Below are 19,135 nucleotides of genomic sequence, written 5' to 3' on the forward strand. Positions count from 1 at the left end.
GGACCACAACATTGCGTGACTCCAAGTTTATTTCGATATGGTTATTCTATAAATATGAGCATAAAGTTGTTTCCACTGTAATTTCTCGCATAATTAATTTTACCGACCACAAAAAGATCCCACCATGTCGAACAAACAAATTGTGTCACTACCATCAGCCAGGTAATGACTTTTCATGCATCAGGTAATTCATCCTCATGAAATGTTTGGATGGAAACCTGGCTAGTGAGAGACTGCTTGAATTCAGTAAAAAAAAAAAAAAAAATGGTCTAGTTGTCATAAAAAAAATCTTCGGTAATGTAGCTAGTGTTTGTGTGCAACATCTACATTTTTTTTAAATAAAATGTTATGTCACATGTGCCAAATACAACTGGTGTAGAAAATAAATTGTAAGAAGAATAAAATAAAATACACAAGAATGGGAGTTATATTCAGGGAGTACCAGTACCATATCAATCTGCAGAGGTACGAGGTAGTTGAGGTAGATATGTACTCGAAGGCAGGGTAAAGTGACTATACATCAGGATAGATAAGAGTAAAATAAACAGAGTAGCTACAGCAAATGAGGAGTGTGTGATGTCCCTCTGCTGGCGAGGTCATATCTGCAGTTTCTGCACCCAACAATGTCTCACCTACAACGTGCTCGCCTCCACCTTTAGTACAATAAAATGGCTGGACAAGGGTGCCAAATGAGCATCTTTATTTTACAAATAAAAACACATTTTCTATTGACATTTCATAGTATCATAAAAAAGCAATTTACAAGCTTATGAACCAAAATAAAGCAGCACAGAATGATTATGAGTAAAGTATCATTTGAATAAATATATTTTTCATGCTATAAAATAAGTTCAGAAATGGCAAGTTAAAAGTTAAAGCATCAGCTCTAGCTAGCTTCATTTACTTCATCATTGTACAAAACAGTAGAGTTGAGGTTCACAGTTGGGTTGTATGTAGAACGGACTAGAGGCAGGTGGACGGACAATGGGCCAAACTAAAAAGGTCTCCCCTGTTCCTCAGCATTGAAGCTCGTCACATACATGCAGAGTGGGAATGGAAAACATGGGTTCAGTGAGACCCTTGAGGCAGAATGTTTGGGAACCACTGACTGAGGATTTGTTTCCCCACCTGAATATAAGTGCACGTTGAATTCTACACACGAGCTGTATGCCCAGTGACCACTTTATAACACTAGTATAAACCCTGAGTTCTACTTAGTTTTTTGCCATATGACCACATACTTAACCAGATACCACAGAATGTGAGAGACCAAGGAGTTTCACATCAAAGAGAATGAAACAGGTCAGTCTAAACATTTAGTTAAAGCAGTACTGACCACTCCCACTCTGACCCGCTAAAACTATAGTCTCAGTACTCGAGGGGAAAGGGAAGACCTTGAAATTTTAGCATGAAAACAGATTGCCACTCCTACTAAGGGGCTGTGCAGCCCAAAATCCCTTTCAGTATTTGACACAGATGGAGGTGCAACTTTAAAACCAGTGCCATTGGGGTTTGACGGAATCACATGTTCAGCTTTGCATTTCAGTTCACTGATCGTTTTAGGTTTTGGATGCCTACTTAAAAGACCAGCAATACCAGTCTCACCTAATGAGCATTTTCACCTAACCGATCCAAAGATTCACAAAATATATAAAAATAAATCTATATCAAATTGTCCGACTTACTTTAGTTCTACAGCTCCCTCACATTCAGCTTTTGTTTGAGAAGTGAAAGCCCAAGAACTAGATTAGTCTCATTGATACCAATATATCCCCTTTAAAAAAAGGTTATTGCTTTTGTGTATTACACAGTGGAGAAAGGTTGAGAAGCTATGGAAATCTATATCAGTGTTCATAAACTACCCGAAGTTAATCCGTTAAAAAAAAGTAATTGAACGATCTGCAAATTCAAAAAGTAGTCCAACAGCCTTCCCTGTAAACACTTCCTTTTGATTACTTCTGGCCCACAAATATCGCTCCCCCCACCTTTAATATGAATAGTTTTGAACAAACAGAGTGAATGCAAACAAGTGTCAGGTTCAGTTGGTTGGTGAGTGTTGTAGCATTAGTAACTTAAGTTTATAAAAGCATTTAAACAAAATTACCCCTCCATCCCCTTATAATGAATTAATATATATGCATGTATATAGTCTTTTGTATATAAAAATCAATAAATAACCTGACCAGACTAAAAGCACCATCTTTTGGGGGGGGGTCCCTAAAGATAAAGTATTCCCTTAAAAAGGGGAGACTAGAATGATATATCCCTCTGGAATATGAATGTATCAAAGACAGGTTATGCTGTTTCTAAGTACATGCCAGATGAGACAAAAACAAGAACTAATGTTAAGTTCCAAAAACTGCCATCAGCATTTCTAAACAATTTTGTGGGTGAGTGATGTGCAATACAGCTATAACCGAGCACGTTTGCACTTTTTTTAAACACATTTTTTAAATTTATTTTTTTAAACCTGCTCATTCTCAACAAGCTGTCCCCCTGGCCAGATGTAACAAAATTAATCTTGAGAGGGAAGAGTCTAGCTGTACTCTCCCTTCTCTGAGACTGAAGGAGATCTTAGATTGTCCTCAGTGCTAACAGAAAGGATACAGTATACATACAAAACAGCCTCTGGAGAGAGGAACAGAACAGCTCATGACTGCGATTAGATGCCATGCAAGTCACAATATAATAAAACACAATCCATCAAATTATCAAATGAATACAAGTATCAAAAAGGGTCTGATGACAAGGAAATGGTATGGCTGACTAAAAACGAGGTGCCCATTACCCTGCTAACTTAAGGGCGCAACATGGGCATGTATCTCAGACATGATTCTCCGTGCCTATTCCCTTGTAGACATTTCACTTTTGCATAAACTATTACCATTTTTTATTTTTTAAATCCAAATTAAAAGTGAAGAAAATCAACAGTACTTTATCAATACTTTGTCCTCAATCCTTTTATTCTTTCCATTGAAGGCAGGCACAAAACAAATGTCTACTGTAAGTGTCAGATGCTTTATATCCACAGGGATCGTTTGTGTGATCGTTTGTATGGCAAGGCACAGATCAAGATTCAAAAGCTTATTTTTCTTTAAAATGTTTCTAGGATTTGTATGGTTGGCATCTTAAAATGACAATGAAACAAACAATCTCAATTTTAGTACTTATGGCTTCATACATTTCTTTCATGATATGACTATCATATCTGGCAACCTCCTATGTGGGATTCAACTGCATTGTGTTGTAACAAGATCATCTGTTGGAAATAGCAAGGAATTGGAAAAAAACGTATTATCTAGAAAACTCATCATGCCTCTTGTCGGGCCAAATGTATAGACATACCTTTGGAGAATTATCTACTGGGAAATCTTTGATTTGACTCCTGGCTCAATAACCTATTAAAAGGACCATATTTTTACATGGTAAAGTATACTGAACAAAAATATAAATGCAACATGTAAAGTGTTGGTCCCATGCTCCATGAGCTGAAATAAAAGACCCCAGAAATTTCCCATAAGTACAAAAAGCTTTTTTCAAAAAACAAAATGTGCACAAATTTGTTTATATCCCTGTTGGTGAGCATTTCTCCTTTGCCAAGATAATCCATCCACCTGACAGGTGTGGCATATCAAGAAGCTGATTAAACAGCATGATCATTACACAGGTGCACCTTGTGCTGTGAACAATAAAAAGCCACTAAAATGTAGAGCTGTGTCACAACACAATGCCACGTCTCAAGTTGATGGACCGTGCAACTGGCATACTGACTGCAGGAATGTCCATTAGAGCCGTTGTCAGAGAATTCAATGTTAATTCTCTATCATAAGCCGCCTCCGTCCTTTTAGAGAATTTGGTAGTACATCCAACCGGCCTCACAACCACAGACCACATGTAACCACGCCAGCCCAGGACATCTACAGCCGGCATCTTCACCTGCGGGATCGCCTGAGACCAGCCATCAGGATAGCTGATGAAACTGTGGGTGTGCAAAAGCGAAACATTTCTGCAGAAACTGTCTCAGGAAAGCTCATGTACGTACTTGTGGTCCTCACCAGGGTCTTGACCTAACTGCAGTTCAGCGTCGTAACCGACTTCAGTGGGCAAATGCTTAACTTCGATGACCATTGACACGCTGGAGTAGTGTGCTCTTCGCGGATGAATCCCGGTTTCAACTGTACCGGGCAGATTGCAGACCGCGTGCATGGTGTCGTGCGGGCCAGCGGTTTGCTGATATCAACGTTGTGAACAGAGTGTACCAGGGTGGGGGTGGGGTATTGGCAGACAAGCTAAGGACAACAAACACAATTGCATTTTATCAATGGCAATTTGAATGCCCCCCCCCTTTTTAAAAAAAAGGTATCTGGGACCAACAGATGCATATCTGTATTACCAGTCATGTGAAATCCATAGATTAAGGCCTAAGGAATTTATTTAAATTGACTGATTTCCTTATATGAACAGTAACTCAGTAAAATAAAAAATGGTTGCATTTATAACTTTGTTCAGTGTCGATTCCCCATTCTAAAATCAGTAGGGGGACAGAGGGACAGATTCAATAAGAGCAGGGTTAAGACTTTACAGATATGGTTCTGCAAATGTGCAGAGTGCATTACCACACAGAGCATAACATAAATATCCCAGACTTATCCAAGACAGAGGAAAATAGATTGTGGCTGACTTTGGACAACACTGTCAAGCATATGTTCTGTTGATGGAGAAATACAAAAATAAAACAAAAAGGGAAGGGCCTGTCACTGATCAGCAACAAGACATGGAGACAGTGAATCAGATAACTCACTGAATCACAGAAGGGTCCTTTTGGTTGTAAACGGGACAGTTTCCAACAGTATCTGGTGAAACAATGAGCTAACCACATGTGTAGTGAGCATTCAGTGGAGAAAAGACTGCATTGGTGACCTAACATTACACAATATGGAAATACATGCAAAACTTCACAATACCAATATGAAAACAAAATCACAGAACCAAGTTCTGCCAAAGGCAAGGGGATGGTAATGTGATAAAAAAAAAGATGCAGCAAACAACCGAAAAATAACAAACAGGCATAGTAAATGGTGGTGCTACATTAAATGAAGAGGAAATTCTCTTGTCCACACCCACCTGGACCTCTGGGTTTTTCGGGACATTTCTCTCTAAATTATAGTTTTGTGTGTTCATGTGTAAAAACTAAAAGATAACAGGATACAAGGATGGCAACTCACTGCTGAAATAGCAAGTCAGCAAGCAGAGGGGTAATGGAGCAAAATTACTGTTGACAAAAAAGTGCTTTTTAAGGATCAGCTTTCCACCTGATCTTAACCGCACCTACCAAATAAAGAGCTTGATCTGGGCTAGGACGTTAGAGCAATTATCAGAATTTAGGCCCATATTATTAAAAACTACTGCACTTACAAGCATTATCACACAATAAGAATATTGAAATCCCATTCGCCACCTAAACTATGCCATGGCATTGTGCATTGCAATGCTTAGCCATGTAATGCAATATACATCTGACAAACACAGCCTACCTCCCACCCCAACCATAGTGTGCATTAATGACTTATGATATGAAAAATGGAATCTTTAACAAAAGTTGTGAAATCTGGTCAAATGACATTCATCCAACTGCTGAGCCCTGAAAGCCCGGCTAATCTCTAAACAAGCAGAGCACCATCCCCGATGCCAGCAGTGCCCTTTGATTATTATTTACCAATTAACACTGAAAAAGCTAGCTTCCAATCTGTTGTCAAATGGACTTACACTGACTGATGCAGTAATAATTTGATCATTGACTATTAAAAAGCCTATTTTTGTCACAATAAACTGATGGTCACCAGTCACCACTGCTCTTAACTTTAACTGCCACTATTTTACTCAGAAAAAGTGCACCATTACTTTGGTTCACAACCTCATTTCACAACCCTCTACCCTCTGTCCATCAAACTCTTCATTTCTAATGAAGCATCAATGAGACTACACACTTTCCCATTTTATCCCCTCATCTCAACAGTTGTGTCTGCTCAGGAAAGGGCAGAAACTGTAAATTAAAACAAAAGAGCAGAACAAGAGTTCTCATGAAATGGAGTGAACAAAAACTGCCATGACAAGATGGCGGATATTCCCTTCTCCCTGTTTGCATACTGTGAGCATATTGATTCCATGCACAGATCCAGGGCAGCGCTGCGCCTGCTGTGCCAAGCTAATGAGGGGAACTCTGCACTGAGCATCATCTCCACACAGATAAAAAACAGTTTCACATAAACAGGTTGAGAATAATTAACTAAACACCATCAGAATGGAAGACACTCCAATGATTTCACTGTGTCAGGCTCAATCATTGATCCCATGTCGATTAATAGATAGAATCACATTTGTAAAACACAGCATGGCCAAAAGCATGTGACCTTCACTGGGTAAAAAAAGAGACAGATAAGTGGAATCTGCTCCTGTGTGTTCTGAAAAGTTAACTAGATCTTGGCTATAGAGACAGTGGAAATAATGTAATGTATTGTGTTCTACTATTGTACTCTATCCACTGTCCTTGAGCTTGCTCAATGCAAACATACAACATACTTAATATTTCTTATACACCATTATAAAGTGGGTGGTTTGAGCCCTGAATGCTGATTTGCTGAAAGCTATGGTATATCAGACCATATACCATGGGTATGACCCCTAAAATATGTTTTAAATGTTCTAATTACATTGGTAAGCAGTTTATCATAGCAACAAGGCACCTCAAGGGTTTGTGGTATTTGGCCAATATACTCTGCGTTGCGTCGTGCGTAAGAAGAGCACTTAACCGTGGTATATGGACCTTATACCACACCTCCCCGGGTCTTATTGCTTAAATATAGCAAATCCTTTCTTCGACCACATTACATCCTTGTTGACCATGAACTGATGGACAAGGTCCAGAGTTCATACAACCAGCAAGGAACATTAGTCTACAGTATCAAGGCGTTGTGTTGAGACTGAGGATTGTTCTTCTTAGAGTTTGGCAAATATAACACATAGACCCTAAAACAAAACTGTTTGTTTTTTTAAACGGAAAACACTTCTGTTCCTGTTAGGTTCTTAGCTATGAGGTAGAACCTGGTGGAGTTTCATAAAATACTGTCTGTTATGAGTATGTAATTGTATCATGAGGTATTGAACAGATATGTCACATGAAGCTTTGCACTTGCAGAAAAATAATTCCTTGTGAGTAAAGTGACCACCTTTGGCCACATGTGCAAAAACAGATCAGGTAAAAACTTGTGACAAGCAGCAGAGCTTTCATATTATCAATTATTGCAACATGCCTATATTACTCTGTAAATATGTTTTAAAAACATGGAAAGATTAAAGAGAAAACAAAAACAACAAGGAGGCCTTGATTATTATTGAGGCCACCTTATCAATAGCAAGTTGATTCTCCTTCCTTTTGAAATAATCTATTTTTAAAAAGCACCCTTTTCTTCTTCTATGTTTCTACTTTCACTAAAATGGACAGGCAGAAAACCTGGAAGTACAAGGTAGATTCAACATTTGAAGGAGCCGCTTCCAAAAGAAATCCTAAACATAAAAAAACAACAAAAACAAAACATGTTAAAGCTTCCTCAACCAGAACAGGGGCCTAAAAATCACACCTGGATGCCTGGGCTTCCTCAGGGCTACACTTTGAGCTCTCCTCCATGTCGGTGGCCGGAGCCTCCTCAACATACTGCGTCTCAAAGACCATCCCCTCTGAGACATCCTCTGGGTCTTTCTGACCAGAGCTCCCCTCCGTTCTCTCTGGAGAGTCCATGTGATTGGTGCCCTCTGTGGCCCCCAAGTGCTTCTTCCTCAAGTGCTGGTTGAGGGTTCCCTGGAAAGGGAAGCACTTGCCACAGATCTGACAGTGGAAGGGCTTGTTGTCCGTGTGGCCGCGGATGTGGTACTCCAGCTGGTCTTTGCGCGTGTACTTCTTGCCGCAGAACTTGCAGACGAAGGGTGTGATTCCCATGTGCAGGCGCATGTGGCGGTCCAGGCTGCCCTTCTGATTGAAGGACTTGCCGCAGTAGATGCAGAGGAGCCTCTCATTGTAGGGGTACCACTGGCTGCGCAGGCTCCGTTCCTGGACGTCATTCTCAAAGCCTGCTTGACCCAACAGTGCTTCGCTGCTGTCCTCTGCGTTTCCTGGTTTGATCTGACTCAGGACTTCTGCTGGGACAGCTACAGGGGGGCGCTTGGCTCTGGCCCGGCCGCCCCTGAAGCCACTGAGCATGGAGCGGGAGGGGCTGGAGCTGCTGAGGCTCACGAAGCAGGGAGATGACAGGCCTGAGTAAGTGTAGCCAGCTGCCTGGATGACAGGACCATAGGAGCCCACACTGACAGCCAGCACCTGCTCTCCATCCACCAGCTCTGTGTGGTAGCCATCGTCGCCTGCCGAGGAGCTGTCGGAGTAGCTGGGCCGGTCCGTCTTTTCCAGCTTCACATGCACGTCTGTCACCTGGCCGTCCTTCCCAATCAGCTCCACCTGCTCCGTCTCTCCCTCCGTGGCTGCCTCCTGCTCTGACACACCATCACTGCTGCCGCGGTCTGACTGGCCCTCCTCCTGGTGCCGCGCCCTGCCATGGCCTTTCCCTGCTGCTAGCTCAGAGCGGGCCTCTATGCTGTGTCTGGAGTAGTAAGGGGGGGAGATCTGTGTGGGGTTGATGAAGAGGCTGCTGTCTTTAACACCGTTGCGGCTGGCCTGGGAGCCCTCGTCTGGGCTGGTGGCGCTGCTGATCTTGGAGTGGATTCCCTCCAGGATCTGTGTGCACTTGTCAATGACGGCCTGCATCTGCAAGAAGCTGGCTGCTGTGAGGAAGCTGATGACATCTTTGAGCTGCAGGGACATGCGGCCAGTGTAGCAGAAGGCCAGCAGCTGCTCAAACACATCAGGGTTCTTGATGACGGAGATGGACAGGCCGCTCATGGTTCCCAGGGCTGAGTGGTCACGGAAGTACGGTGAGCTGGCCGCCAGCACGGCCTTGTGGGCCCGGAACGGTTGGCCCTGGATGTGAACGATAATGTCACATAGCTTCCCCTGCAGACGCAAGTCGTTGAGCTGGTTGAGGACGGTGTTGCTGAACTCTGGCACATCAAACTCTATGTAGGCGCTGCCGTCATCCATCTCTTGGATATGGCTTACCAGTTTGTAGACAACCTGGCAGAAACAGAAAATAAAACAATCATTAGGACTAAGAATCAGGATATATCTGAGAACACCTGCATGCAGTCACAGTTTAGTGACTAGTGCATTTCAAGTTTCATTTTCACATACAAAATATCCGAAAGAACATTGACAGTTAACATTGAGGTTCATTTAAGATATTTTACAAATAAAGTCAGTGTGCCACAACAGCCAAATAGCAACAAACATGCTTTGAGCAAACTTTGGCTGTCTGTGCCAGAAATATGCCAACACTAAGAAATCTGGCTACAGCCAATATAATTTCACATTCACGATGGCCTGAGAAAAAACTGTATGCTTTCAAAATGGCCAGTACAAGTTAGACTAACCTCTCATTCTTTGCCAGAAAAAGGCATATATTTTTTATATATATATATATATATATAGCATTTATTCAGAGAAGAATCGCCTGGGCAAAAACGTAGTGCATTTGACATATTGCAGTAATAGGCATTGAGAGTCAAAGCCTAGTTCAGCATTGACCCGACTGACTCTCATAAGAGAACAATTTGGAAATCTGGATTTGAAATAAGATCCATTCAGCAGCTGGCCAATTTCACAGTAAATTTGCCAAAGGAATGACTGTAGGGATAACTGCAGCCTCATCCAAGTTTGGAGATGGCCTGCAAAAGCATATTCATTCCACCCATTCCAACTTGTGTTGGGAGTGCACAAGTTCAACACACAGCACCACAGAAAAACAACTAACGACAACAAAAAATACAAGCAGATGTTTAATCTGGAGTGAAAATCCTCACAGCACGAACAAAGCAGGCCCTTAAACCTTGGAGGTCAGAAGAGATAGTACTGCAGCATGGTAGTCTGACACAATTTGAAATGAATCATTAGAAGGAATATGACAAGAACCGTAGTCCTCCATGTGGAATAGAATGTACTCTAAAAGCATTTCTGCATTTTAATTACACTAGCACGTCGTTTTATGCGTTTTGGCAAAGAAAGAAGAAAATCTGGTTATTTGTCAAGAAAGTGTTAGCCAGCCCAGCCTAGCTGTAACTGTCAGAAAGTCACTTTGTTACAACCAGAGTAGGACTGAACACTGCTTTGTAAAGGAGATCAAAAGAAAAATGCTGTAGACTACAACATAGATGGAACTACCTTAACCATTCTCTGAGGGTTGAAAATGCAGGCCAGGGCACTGTAATTACCAATGCCATGATGAGGCAAATGGGAAATTCCAGTGTTATGGATGTGACATTTCCACACAGAATGAGAAACAAAATGTCTCACAAAATTGACTTATCATTTCTGAGAGACATTTGTAGAACCCTTTAGGGGAAGAGTAGACACAAAACGCCAAAATTCTAAGTAATGCCACTTTGAAAGTAACGGAACAACAAAACTTACGTTATGTATGTGAGGGAAATGGACAGCCATTTTTGGGAGAATGGAGACACCAGCTAAAGTAAAGCTCAAAGTCTGAGGGTAAAATAGTAAGAGCCACTTTGAAAGTATGGCTTGGCTACACACAAAAACAACAAAAAATTGTCACATACTTTAGAGAGGAAAATGTACCGTTATGCATGGGAGATTCTCTGTTATGGATGTGACGCTCTGCGAAATAATTGTTTATATATTAAAGAAATAACAAGTATCTTGAATAGTTATTGCATAGGCTATCAAAGTGCACTCATGTGTCCCATATTAATTAAGCAACCATAAACGCACAAATGTGCTAGAAAATGCATTCAGAATTCTTTATTTGGAAAAACTCTACTTTCATTCCGAATTAGAGTGCTGCATACATCAACAATTATATAAATATTTGCACTTTCACAATAACACTAGAGGAAAATGTTATGGATGTGACAGAGTCCCAAAAGACAGACCGCAAATGAAACTGCAATCCATTTCAAATGTACAAAGTTTTAGTAAATTAATTCTAGATCATGAATGTTTTATTAAAAATATTAAAATGTTGTCAAATGACCTATTGAGTAACAGAATAAACATACAAAAACTCAAACTCAAAAGTTGCTTTTAGAAACTCATGCTTTGCGTTAATCTCACACCCTTTAATATGCCAGCATAGGTTCTATGATACCCCCTCCACGTTGTCCACAAAAGGACACAGGGACTGGACAACTTGACCTGCAGCCACCCAAGCCTTGTCATCCTTGGCTGGCAAGATGTACACAAATCCTGTGTGGTCGTTTCTCCTCAATAACTGTATTTCAACAGCATCAGAGTCGGTCTTTATCTGTTACCAATTCCACAAACTGCCTATATATATATACACACACTGTGTATACCAAACATTAGGAAATCCTAAAAGGCTTAAAAATCTTCTTTAACTAGGGATGCACAATATAAATCGGCCGATATTAGCCAAAAATGAGAACATCGGGCATCGGCCCTATTGTCGAGTTTAACGCGGATGTGCAAAAACCGATGTCAAAGCTGACGTGTACACCTGGATAACGTAGGTAGGTGACGTAATGAAGCCACAAAAAAATACAGCGCTACATGTGCAACACAGCAATCCTAACCTAGCCCACAATGTTTGCTGTGTGGACCTATTTTGGAGTTTCAAAGGAAGATAACAAAAAGGCCATATGAAACGTTTGTTGAAAGTGAAATCTTCCAATACCACAAACCTAATTACTCATTTGAAAGTGCATCATCCCCCAGACGTTCAGCGACTACCTAGAACAAACACTTCTAACAACTAAACAAGTTCAAGTCGAGCAGTCATTTGAAAGAGCAAGAACATTTCAGCGAGACAACTCAAAGGCGAAATCCATTAACGCCAAGATAATGGAATTCATTGCCCTTGACAATCAACCGTTCTCTGCACCAGTACACACTACCAAGTAGGCTCTATTTTTCAGATGTTTCCCTACCGGAGTTACACAGTATTGTTGAATCGCACATCAGCGAGCTACTTGCTATGGCCGTCACTGCTACTAGCTTCACGACTGACATTTGGACCAGCGATGTCAGCCCCATGAGCATGCGGAGTCTGACAGCACAGTGGGTCGATGAGGATTTTGTACTGAGGAAAGCCATATTGCATGCTCAAGAATGTGCTGGTTCTCTTATCGCTGCTGCCATTTCAATGGCATTTGAGAACATGTTTGAAATCCCCAAGAACAAAGTACACGATGTGCTACGTGATAATGCACGTAACATGACAAAGGCTTTTGAAGAATGCGGAGTCGCCAGTTTTCCATGCATTTTAAACACTCACACCTAGCATACAGCCACCTGCAAGGAATACAGGAGCAGCTTGGAGTGCAAACGAAAAGGCTTAAGCAAGACGTTTTCACCAGAAGGAACAGTACTCTTTACATAATGGAGAGCCTGCTGGAACAAAAATGAGTGCTTGGCGTGTACGCAGCTGACTGAGTTACCGGCAACAAATCAGTACAAACCAGTGGACTCATTGAAAACATGAACACACTCCTAGCTCCAGTCAAACAACTGACTGGAGAAATAAGCTCGTCAACTGCGTCTGCAGCAGACGTGATACCCTCTGTCATGGCATTAAAACGCCTGCTCAACAAAACTTCCAACACAGGCCGTGGGGTTAGAACTTGCCAAAGTACTCTACCAGACGCTGTGAACATGCGATTCGGTGGTATTCACTCTGAGCCTCTTTACTGTGTCGTCACCATGCTCGATGCTAGGTACAAGGACCACTACTTTGATGCAGACAAGAAACAGGGTTTACGTGAAATGTTACAGAGACAGCTGGACAAGATGGAAACACAAGTATCTTGGTGCTCTATGTACTAGTGTGGACAGTGAGCGCTTTTTCAGTGCAGCTTCACACACTACAGACGAAAAAAGAAACAGACTTTCGTGACAAAGCCGAGCAGGTCTTCTTTGTGAAGAAAAACTTCCCCCAAATGTTAAAATTGTAAATGGGCAGTCATATTGTAACCCAGCCATCTAGAGTCACTGGAAACAATTGTACTAAGACGAATGGCTTTTCTATTGTTCATTCATGGCAGGTATAGGTCAAGATTTTCAATTAATTTAAAAACAAAGCAATTGTTTGTTTGTTTTTTATTTTTTTATTCCTAAATGAAAGATGAGCTGGTGTTGTAAATTTGCTCTCATTTTACGAGTCAAGTCAGTTGAGCACATTTGAAAAGTTTAAGTTGTGCCATTTATAGAAGTTTATGACAGCCTAGAGACAGTCATGTTTTCAAGTAGTCAAAGCAAAAATGATTAACTGCATTTGAGTTTAAACCAATACTTATTTCAAAGCATGTTTAGGTTTCTCCATATAGTCAAGAATGGATAGTAAGAAGAGCCACCAACACCTTAACCATCTTTGTAATGCAGGGCAGCTAAAATATGTGTCATGAATACCTGTTGTGCGATAAAATACATTCATGGATGTGTAATTTTTCCCATTTACAAGTTATTAAACAATCTGTTCCTAACTGAACATATGACACTTTGTTTAAACTATTTAACTGTACTAGAATGCTTAAAAGGCTGCTAAAATGTTAAATATCGGTATCGTTTTCTTTGGCAAGGATAATATCGGAATCGGCCAAAATTGAATATCAGTGCCTCCCCATGTTTAACCCGTCTCATCCCCTTTATCTACACTGATTTGAAGTGAATTTAACAAGTGACATCAATAAGGGATCATGGCTTACACCTGACCAGTGTGACATGGAAAGAACAGGTGTTCTTAATGTTTTGTAGACTCAGTGTATACCTCTAACCCTAGACTCAAGGATTGTCACCCATTTCATTCCCTTGTTTATTTGAGCTAGCTAGACTCATTCCTCACTCATCCCTACTATATTGTCTTTCCTATGAAGGGTTAACTTCTTCATTTTCCTTACTGAAATGGTAATAAAAAAAATGTAATTGAATTATAATCTACCAGTGGCACAGGGTTTGCACTTTTGTAGAGATTCTGAGACTTGACAGCTACAGTTCACAAGCATGTGCATTGCAGACTACACAGATACAGATCAATATTGTCACTGGGGGGTACGTGTAGTTACTCAAGGGAGTAAACAAACTCAGCATGACCTGTGAAACTTTGTGATGGATTTAAGACCTTAATTATGTTTCTGAATTTAAGATCTTTATTATGCCATGTGATCACATGCAATGCTCCAGTTAGCAGAACGCATGATTGCAGTTCATATGAGAAGGTGAGTACATGTGAAACAGATCACACACACACAGATAAAGATTGTCTGCTAGCTTGTTTGCAAACATAAACACACTTTGGAAGCAGTAGGAAGGGCATGAACATTCTATCATGATCGTGTTATGCAGTGTTGCTGACTGGTGAGTCATTGATGAAGTTATGAAGCGTCCATAACGGTCACATCCATTTTGCTTAGAACGAGTACTGAAAATACTTATTTTGAGAGTTTGTATCCTACTTTGTAGTAACAATAACATTCAATTTGGCAAATATAAAAAGGTCAAATGTAGTCTTTAATTCAAAATATACACATTCAAGGTAAATATGAAAGTAGTTTAATTAGGAAATAAGCTATTTCGCTTTTTCATGCTCAGGTTGACCTTAATATGGAATTGCTCAAATGTATTCTGTTTTAGCCACTTGGCCTGAGCAATTTGACAAAAACTGGTTTGTCTGAGTCCGTTCTCCAGCTCTGCCCTCTTCTGCACATTGACTCTGTACTAGTACCCCATTTATATAGCCAAGTTATCATTGTTCATTGTGTATTTATAATTACGTGTTATTACTTTTCTATTTTCTTTCTCTCTGGATTGTTGGGAAGGGTCATAAGTAGGCATTTCACTGTTAGTCCACACCTGTCGTTTACGAAGCATGTGACAAATACAATTTTATTTCTCCCCCCCAATCCATCGGCCCCTCTCCCAGCTCTCCCCCTGCCTCTCTCTGGCAATTCAGCATGATCTTCTGTCAGCAGTTTGAAAATGAAAACACTTTCTCCAATTGCCAAGGCTTGCCAAGACACCTGTCACACTAACCATATGTTATCATCCTGGCACAGGAGACTGAGGGGGAAAGAAGCAAGATGGAGAGAAAAGGAAAATGGAGGTGCAGTCTTACATTATTTTCACTCTGCCATCATGAGGCTTGCAAATATTGTGTGCATATTAAACCTATCAGTGGCCTCTGCCAACACCATGCATTGCAAACTGAACTGAGAGCCAAGTTGAAGGGCAGCCAAAGAATGTATGCTCTGTGGCTGAGCTGAAACCAAAGGGGAGCCGGTCACATATGCAATGCTAAAATGGACCGGATGGGAAACACAAACATTCACTTTAATTTAGTAGGTCTGATTAAGCCCAAAATGAAAGATCCAATCTATTGTGGGCCTGTGACTTATGGCTGAACAAAAGACTACACTTCAAAGACAACCTCCAAAACCTGCCCATCAGCACTGGCAAACAAGCAAAGAATGCTTACTTCAAGATAAGCAGTATTTTGCAAAACCAGCATGCAGCCCAACTCAAGCAAGACATGATACAGCAATATGAGATGGGCAACAAATAGTCTGCAGAGTGGGAGACTTCTGAGAAAAATGTATTTTGTGAATTTGGAGGGGGATAATGTGTGGGGATTAGCTTATCTGCCCTGGTGTGAGCAGCATAACATGCAAGCACATTGATGTATTTTAAATTTGAGCATTGGAAATAACAAGGAATTAATTAATAAATGTAGCACTGACCCACATGAAATTGGGTTTCTGGGTTGATTAAGACATGAGAAAGAGTTCCATTATCCATTAGCCTATAATCTCCTATCATCTGTGTAGCAGGCTTATTAGAATTCCCCATGCATTGGAAAAAAAGCACTGGAAGACAACGCAATCCTTTAGCTACTAGCCTAATCAAAATGCGACCAACACCATGAAAATAACACCCCACTTGGGATGTCCCTACCTGCCTCATTCTAATGGCAGGTCATCACTAACCTCTGCTTACTTCAATGGACTACTATTCACGCCATTCAGCCATTACATTTAAATGTTTCCACATTTACGTTTAGCAGATGCTCTTAGCCAGAGTGACTGACAGTACTGAGTATTTTAATACAGGTCCCCCTTGGAAATCGAACCCACAGCCTTGGCGTTGCAAGCGCCATGCTCTACCAACTGAGCTACACAGGAGTACCATCTCTGTTCAGTCATCTCTGTTCAGGCCAGTCCCTTTGGGTAAATAACATTTCAATGACCAGAAACTGATAACCAAGCTGCCGTGGAATAACTGCAGCACAATTACAAGTAGCAAAGGCCTAATTAAAAAATGGCTATTACAAAATTAGCAAGGGAAATCAGGCTTTGCATAGGCCTATTTGCTGGTCATAGACTAATCAGTGCAACAACAAAAAAACGACTTCCCTGTAAGTCGTTGCGCAGAGAAGTCAAATCCTTCTCTTTTATACTCACCCAAACGGAACGCTGAGCTGAGCAAATCCAACACTATGCTAACTAACCTACTGGTAATAACTATAACTTCCTTAACCTGTTCTCAAAGACAGATGACCCAATACAACTTCAAGCATATATTTAGCCCAAATAACTACCCACCATTGAGATGTCAAAACAGACAATGTTAATAAATATGTTTTGATAAAGGAATTCAAATGAGAACCTCACATCAAGGCTATTACTGCTATATTCAGAGCCAGACCTCCTTTGTCTGGCTATTCCTAGCAGCTTGCCCTTGTACTGCTCAATCAACAGTGATGGCAGAGGCAGACTAAAACCTTTTAAAGCTTATCCTGATGAGAACCATGACTATAAATGCAGTGTTTAATGTGTGCAAAGTCAATGCTACTCACGCACAAGGCTTAATTTGGTTTGTCTCTATATATTCTGACAAGCCATGCAGTGAAAATATTCAGTGGTTGAGTAACTCCTATAATACTGCAGCACAATAGAAAACCCTAGAAGGTTGTATGGGCTTCAAGGGTGTTGTTTTTCTGTCTTCCCTTTCATATGAAAAAAATAAACTATTACAATGCACTGCCCTTTGAGTTTGTGGTATGGCTCGACCAAATCCAAGTTATTGACAAAGTACTGTATGTGCATTAGCTAAGGAAAGGGACACACACAATTGTACTGTCTAACAAGTTAATATAACTACCCTTGAATTCAAGGAGAATGCAGGTTAACTGGATGACCCCAGGTGACAATGCACTTTGTAGTGCTGTGTCCTTACATCATGTCTATAACTAGTTTACAACATACAAACCGTGGTTTTATCTGGCCTTTTATCAAGGTCAGATGCTCCACGTAAAGTTGACAACCGAAAAAAACAGACATGTCATGTGTTTTTTAAGCCAATAGCCTACATTTTATATTTCTGTATTACTGTTACAATGCTTGTTTACTATCAGTGTAGCTAATTTGCATGCTATTTAGCTAAATGCCTAGCTAACTATCAACTGACAATGCAGGAACTAGGCAACTTTACTTGCAACACAGTAATTTAGTTAGATACTAGCTAGATAGCTAGCTATTTTATTAGTTACATGTTCCACAGTATTTCCCCACAAATGTCACCTACCTACCTAAAGGCAATCGACCTTTCCATTTCCACAAAAACGTTAATAATGTAATAGCCATTGCTTTGGATCCATGCAAATGAAATGGAATGAACATCGTAACGTCATCTAACGTTAACGCCCAGTTCATGTAGCTATCTTGATACACTGACAAGATAATCCTGTTGAGAAAAAGTTTGATTTGAGCAAACGTTAACTCCCACAATAATTAGAAAAGTAGCTAACGAGACAGACATTAGCTTCGAAAAGTTGCAACGGCATTATTCTGTGTCTGTCTAGAGTCGAGCAAAGTTTGTTGCCGCCCGAACGGACGTTAACGTCAGCCTGCAACAAATTCTGACAGGCTAGCTAGCTTCTAGGTGGCTACATCCTACGGCATAAAAACACAAGACTGGCACACTTGGGGCTAGCCAAAATAAGTTAATGTTGGTTAGCCAGCTAACTAGGTCTAATTGACGTAATGTGGATAAAGTTAGCTAGCAAGCTATGTAATGCAAAACTAACCTGTGCGGGCTGAGACCATGGCTCTTAACAGATATCGAAGAGAACAGGCAAATTCCCCAAAAATGTGCTAGGCGTATGCGCCTAGTGTTACCCACGTTGAACAGTTAGCGCACGCCGCTAGAGTAGAACCTTTTTCACCAAATGACATAAGCAGCAGCAACATCGTTTTGACGATGAGGTTATATTCGATTAGTGTCCAAATCAATGTTTTTACTCTGTCGAACTCACCTTTTCCCGATCAAACGTCACCCATTCCCCCCAGTAGCTCGCTTTCACTAGAGGAAGGCCTCCCCCACTCCAGCTGTTTCGGTAGCTGCAATTTTTTTATGAAACCGGAAGTGTATTATGTTTCGAGCCCGACCTGCCAATGATTCTGTCTGGGCAGAGATTTGGATATAATGACGAGATACCAAATAGTGTGGATATAATGGCAAGATGCATGTCCCTCCGCCCTAGCAATCGGAATCGTTGTCCACAAAGCGGCACCGCGGGCTGTCAAGCTCCAGCCTATCCTTTCTTTGCATTATTGTAATTATTTTTGAATATTCGATGAGGGTTGTTGACGTCAACCGCTTGTATTCAATAGTGAGAGATGCTATGGGCTGCTACGTAGTTGGTGGTGTCCGGTGCGAGTCGCAGGGTTCATGTAGGAAACACAGATGCTGATGAACGCATGGTGATGGTCGACGTGTTTTGTGAGATGAGAGAGAAGGCGGTAGGTGAGGTGTCTCCTCAGCTGTTTACCATCGCCACTCTGACAGGACATGCCATGGGACCCAACTACTCTATCATCATGGACAACGGAGTTGCCCATCGCTCTGGCAATGCCCATCAGTGGCAGAAAGCGGGGAGGTTCTGTGTTCGAATCCAGGCTGCATCACATCCGGCCGTGATTGGCAGTCCCATAGAGCGGCGCACAATTG

The 19,135-nt window shown here is 41.1% G+C and overlaps 1 protein-coding gene across 1 annotated transcript; it reads right to left on the minus strand.

The window, feature by feature from the left end:
• Positions 1-683: 683 nt before the first annotated feature.
• LOC139410871 (zinc finger and BTB domain-containing protein 34-like) lies at positions 684-18,577 on the minus strand. The gene is made up of 2 exons (XM_071156476.1): positions 18,441-18,577; positions 684-9,178 (listed from the first exon to the last, which is right to left on the minus strand). Exon 2 carries the CDS (start codon positions 9,143-9,145, stop codon positions 7,625-7,627), a length of 1,521 nt encoding a protein of 506 aa, XP_071012577.1. The 5' UTR covers positions 9,146-9,178; positions 18,441-18,577; the 3' UTR covers positions 684-7,624.
• Positions 18,578-19,135: the final 558 nt, after the last annotated feature.

Source organism: Oncorhynchus clarkii, chromosome 6 (genome assembly GCF_045791955.1).
Source record: "Oncorhynchus clarkii lewisi isolate Uvic-CL-2024 chromosome 6, UVic_Ocla_1.0, whole genome shotgun sequence".
Taxonomy (NCBI): Eukaryota; Metazoa; Chordata; class Actinopteri; order Salmoniformes; family Salmonidae; genus Oncorhynchus; species Oncorhynchus clarkii.

Coding starts and splice junctions, on each gene's coding strand:
- LOC139410871 (XM_071156476.1), bottom strand. CDS start 9,145: ATGGATGACGGCAGCGCCTACATAGAGTTTGATGTGCCAGAGTTCAGC.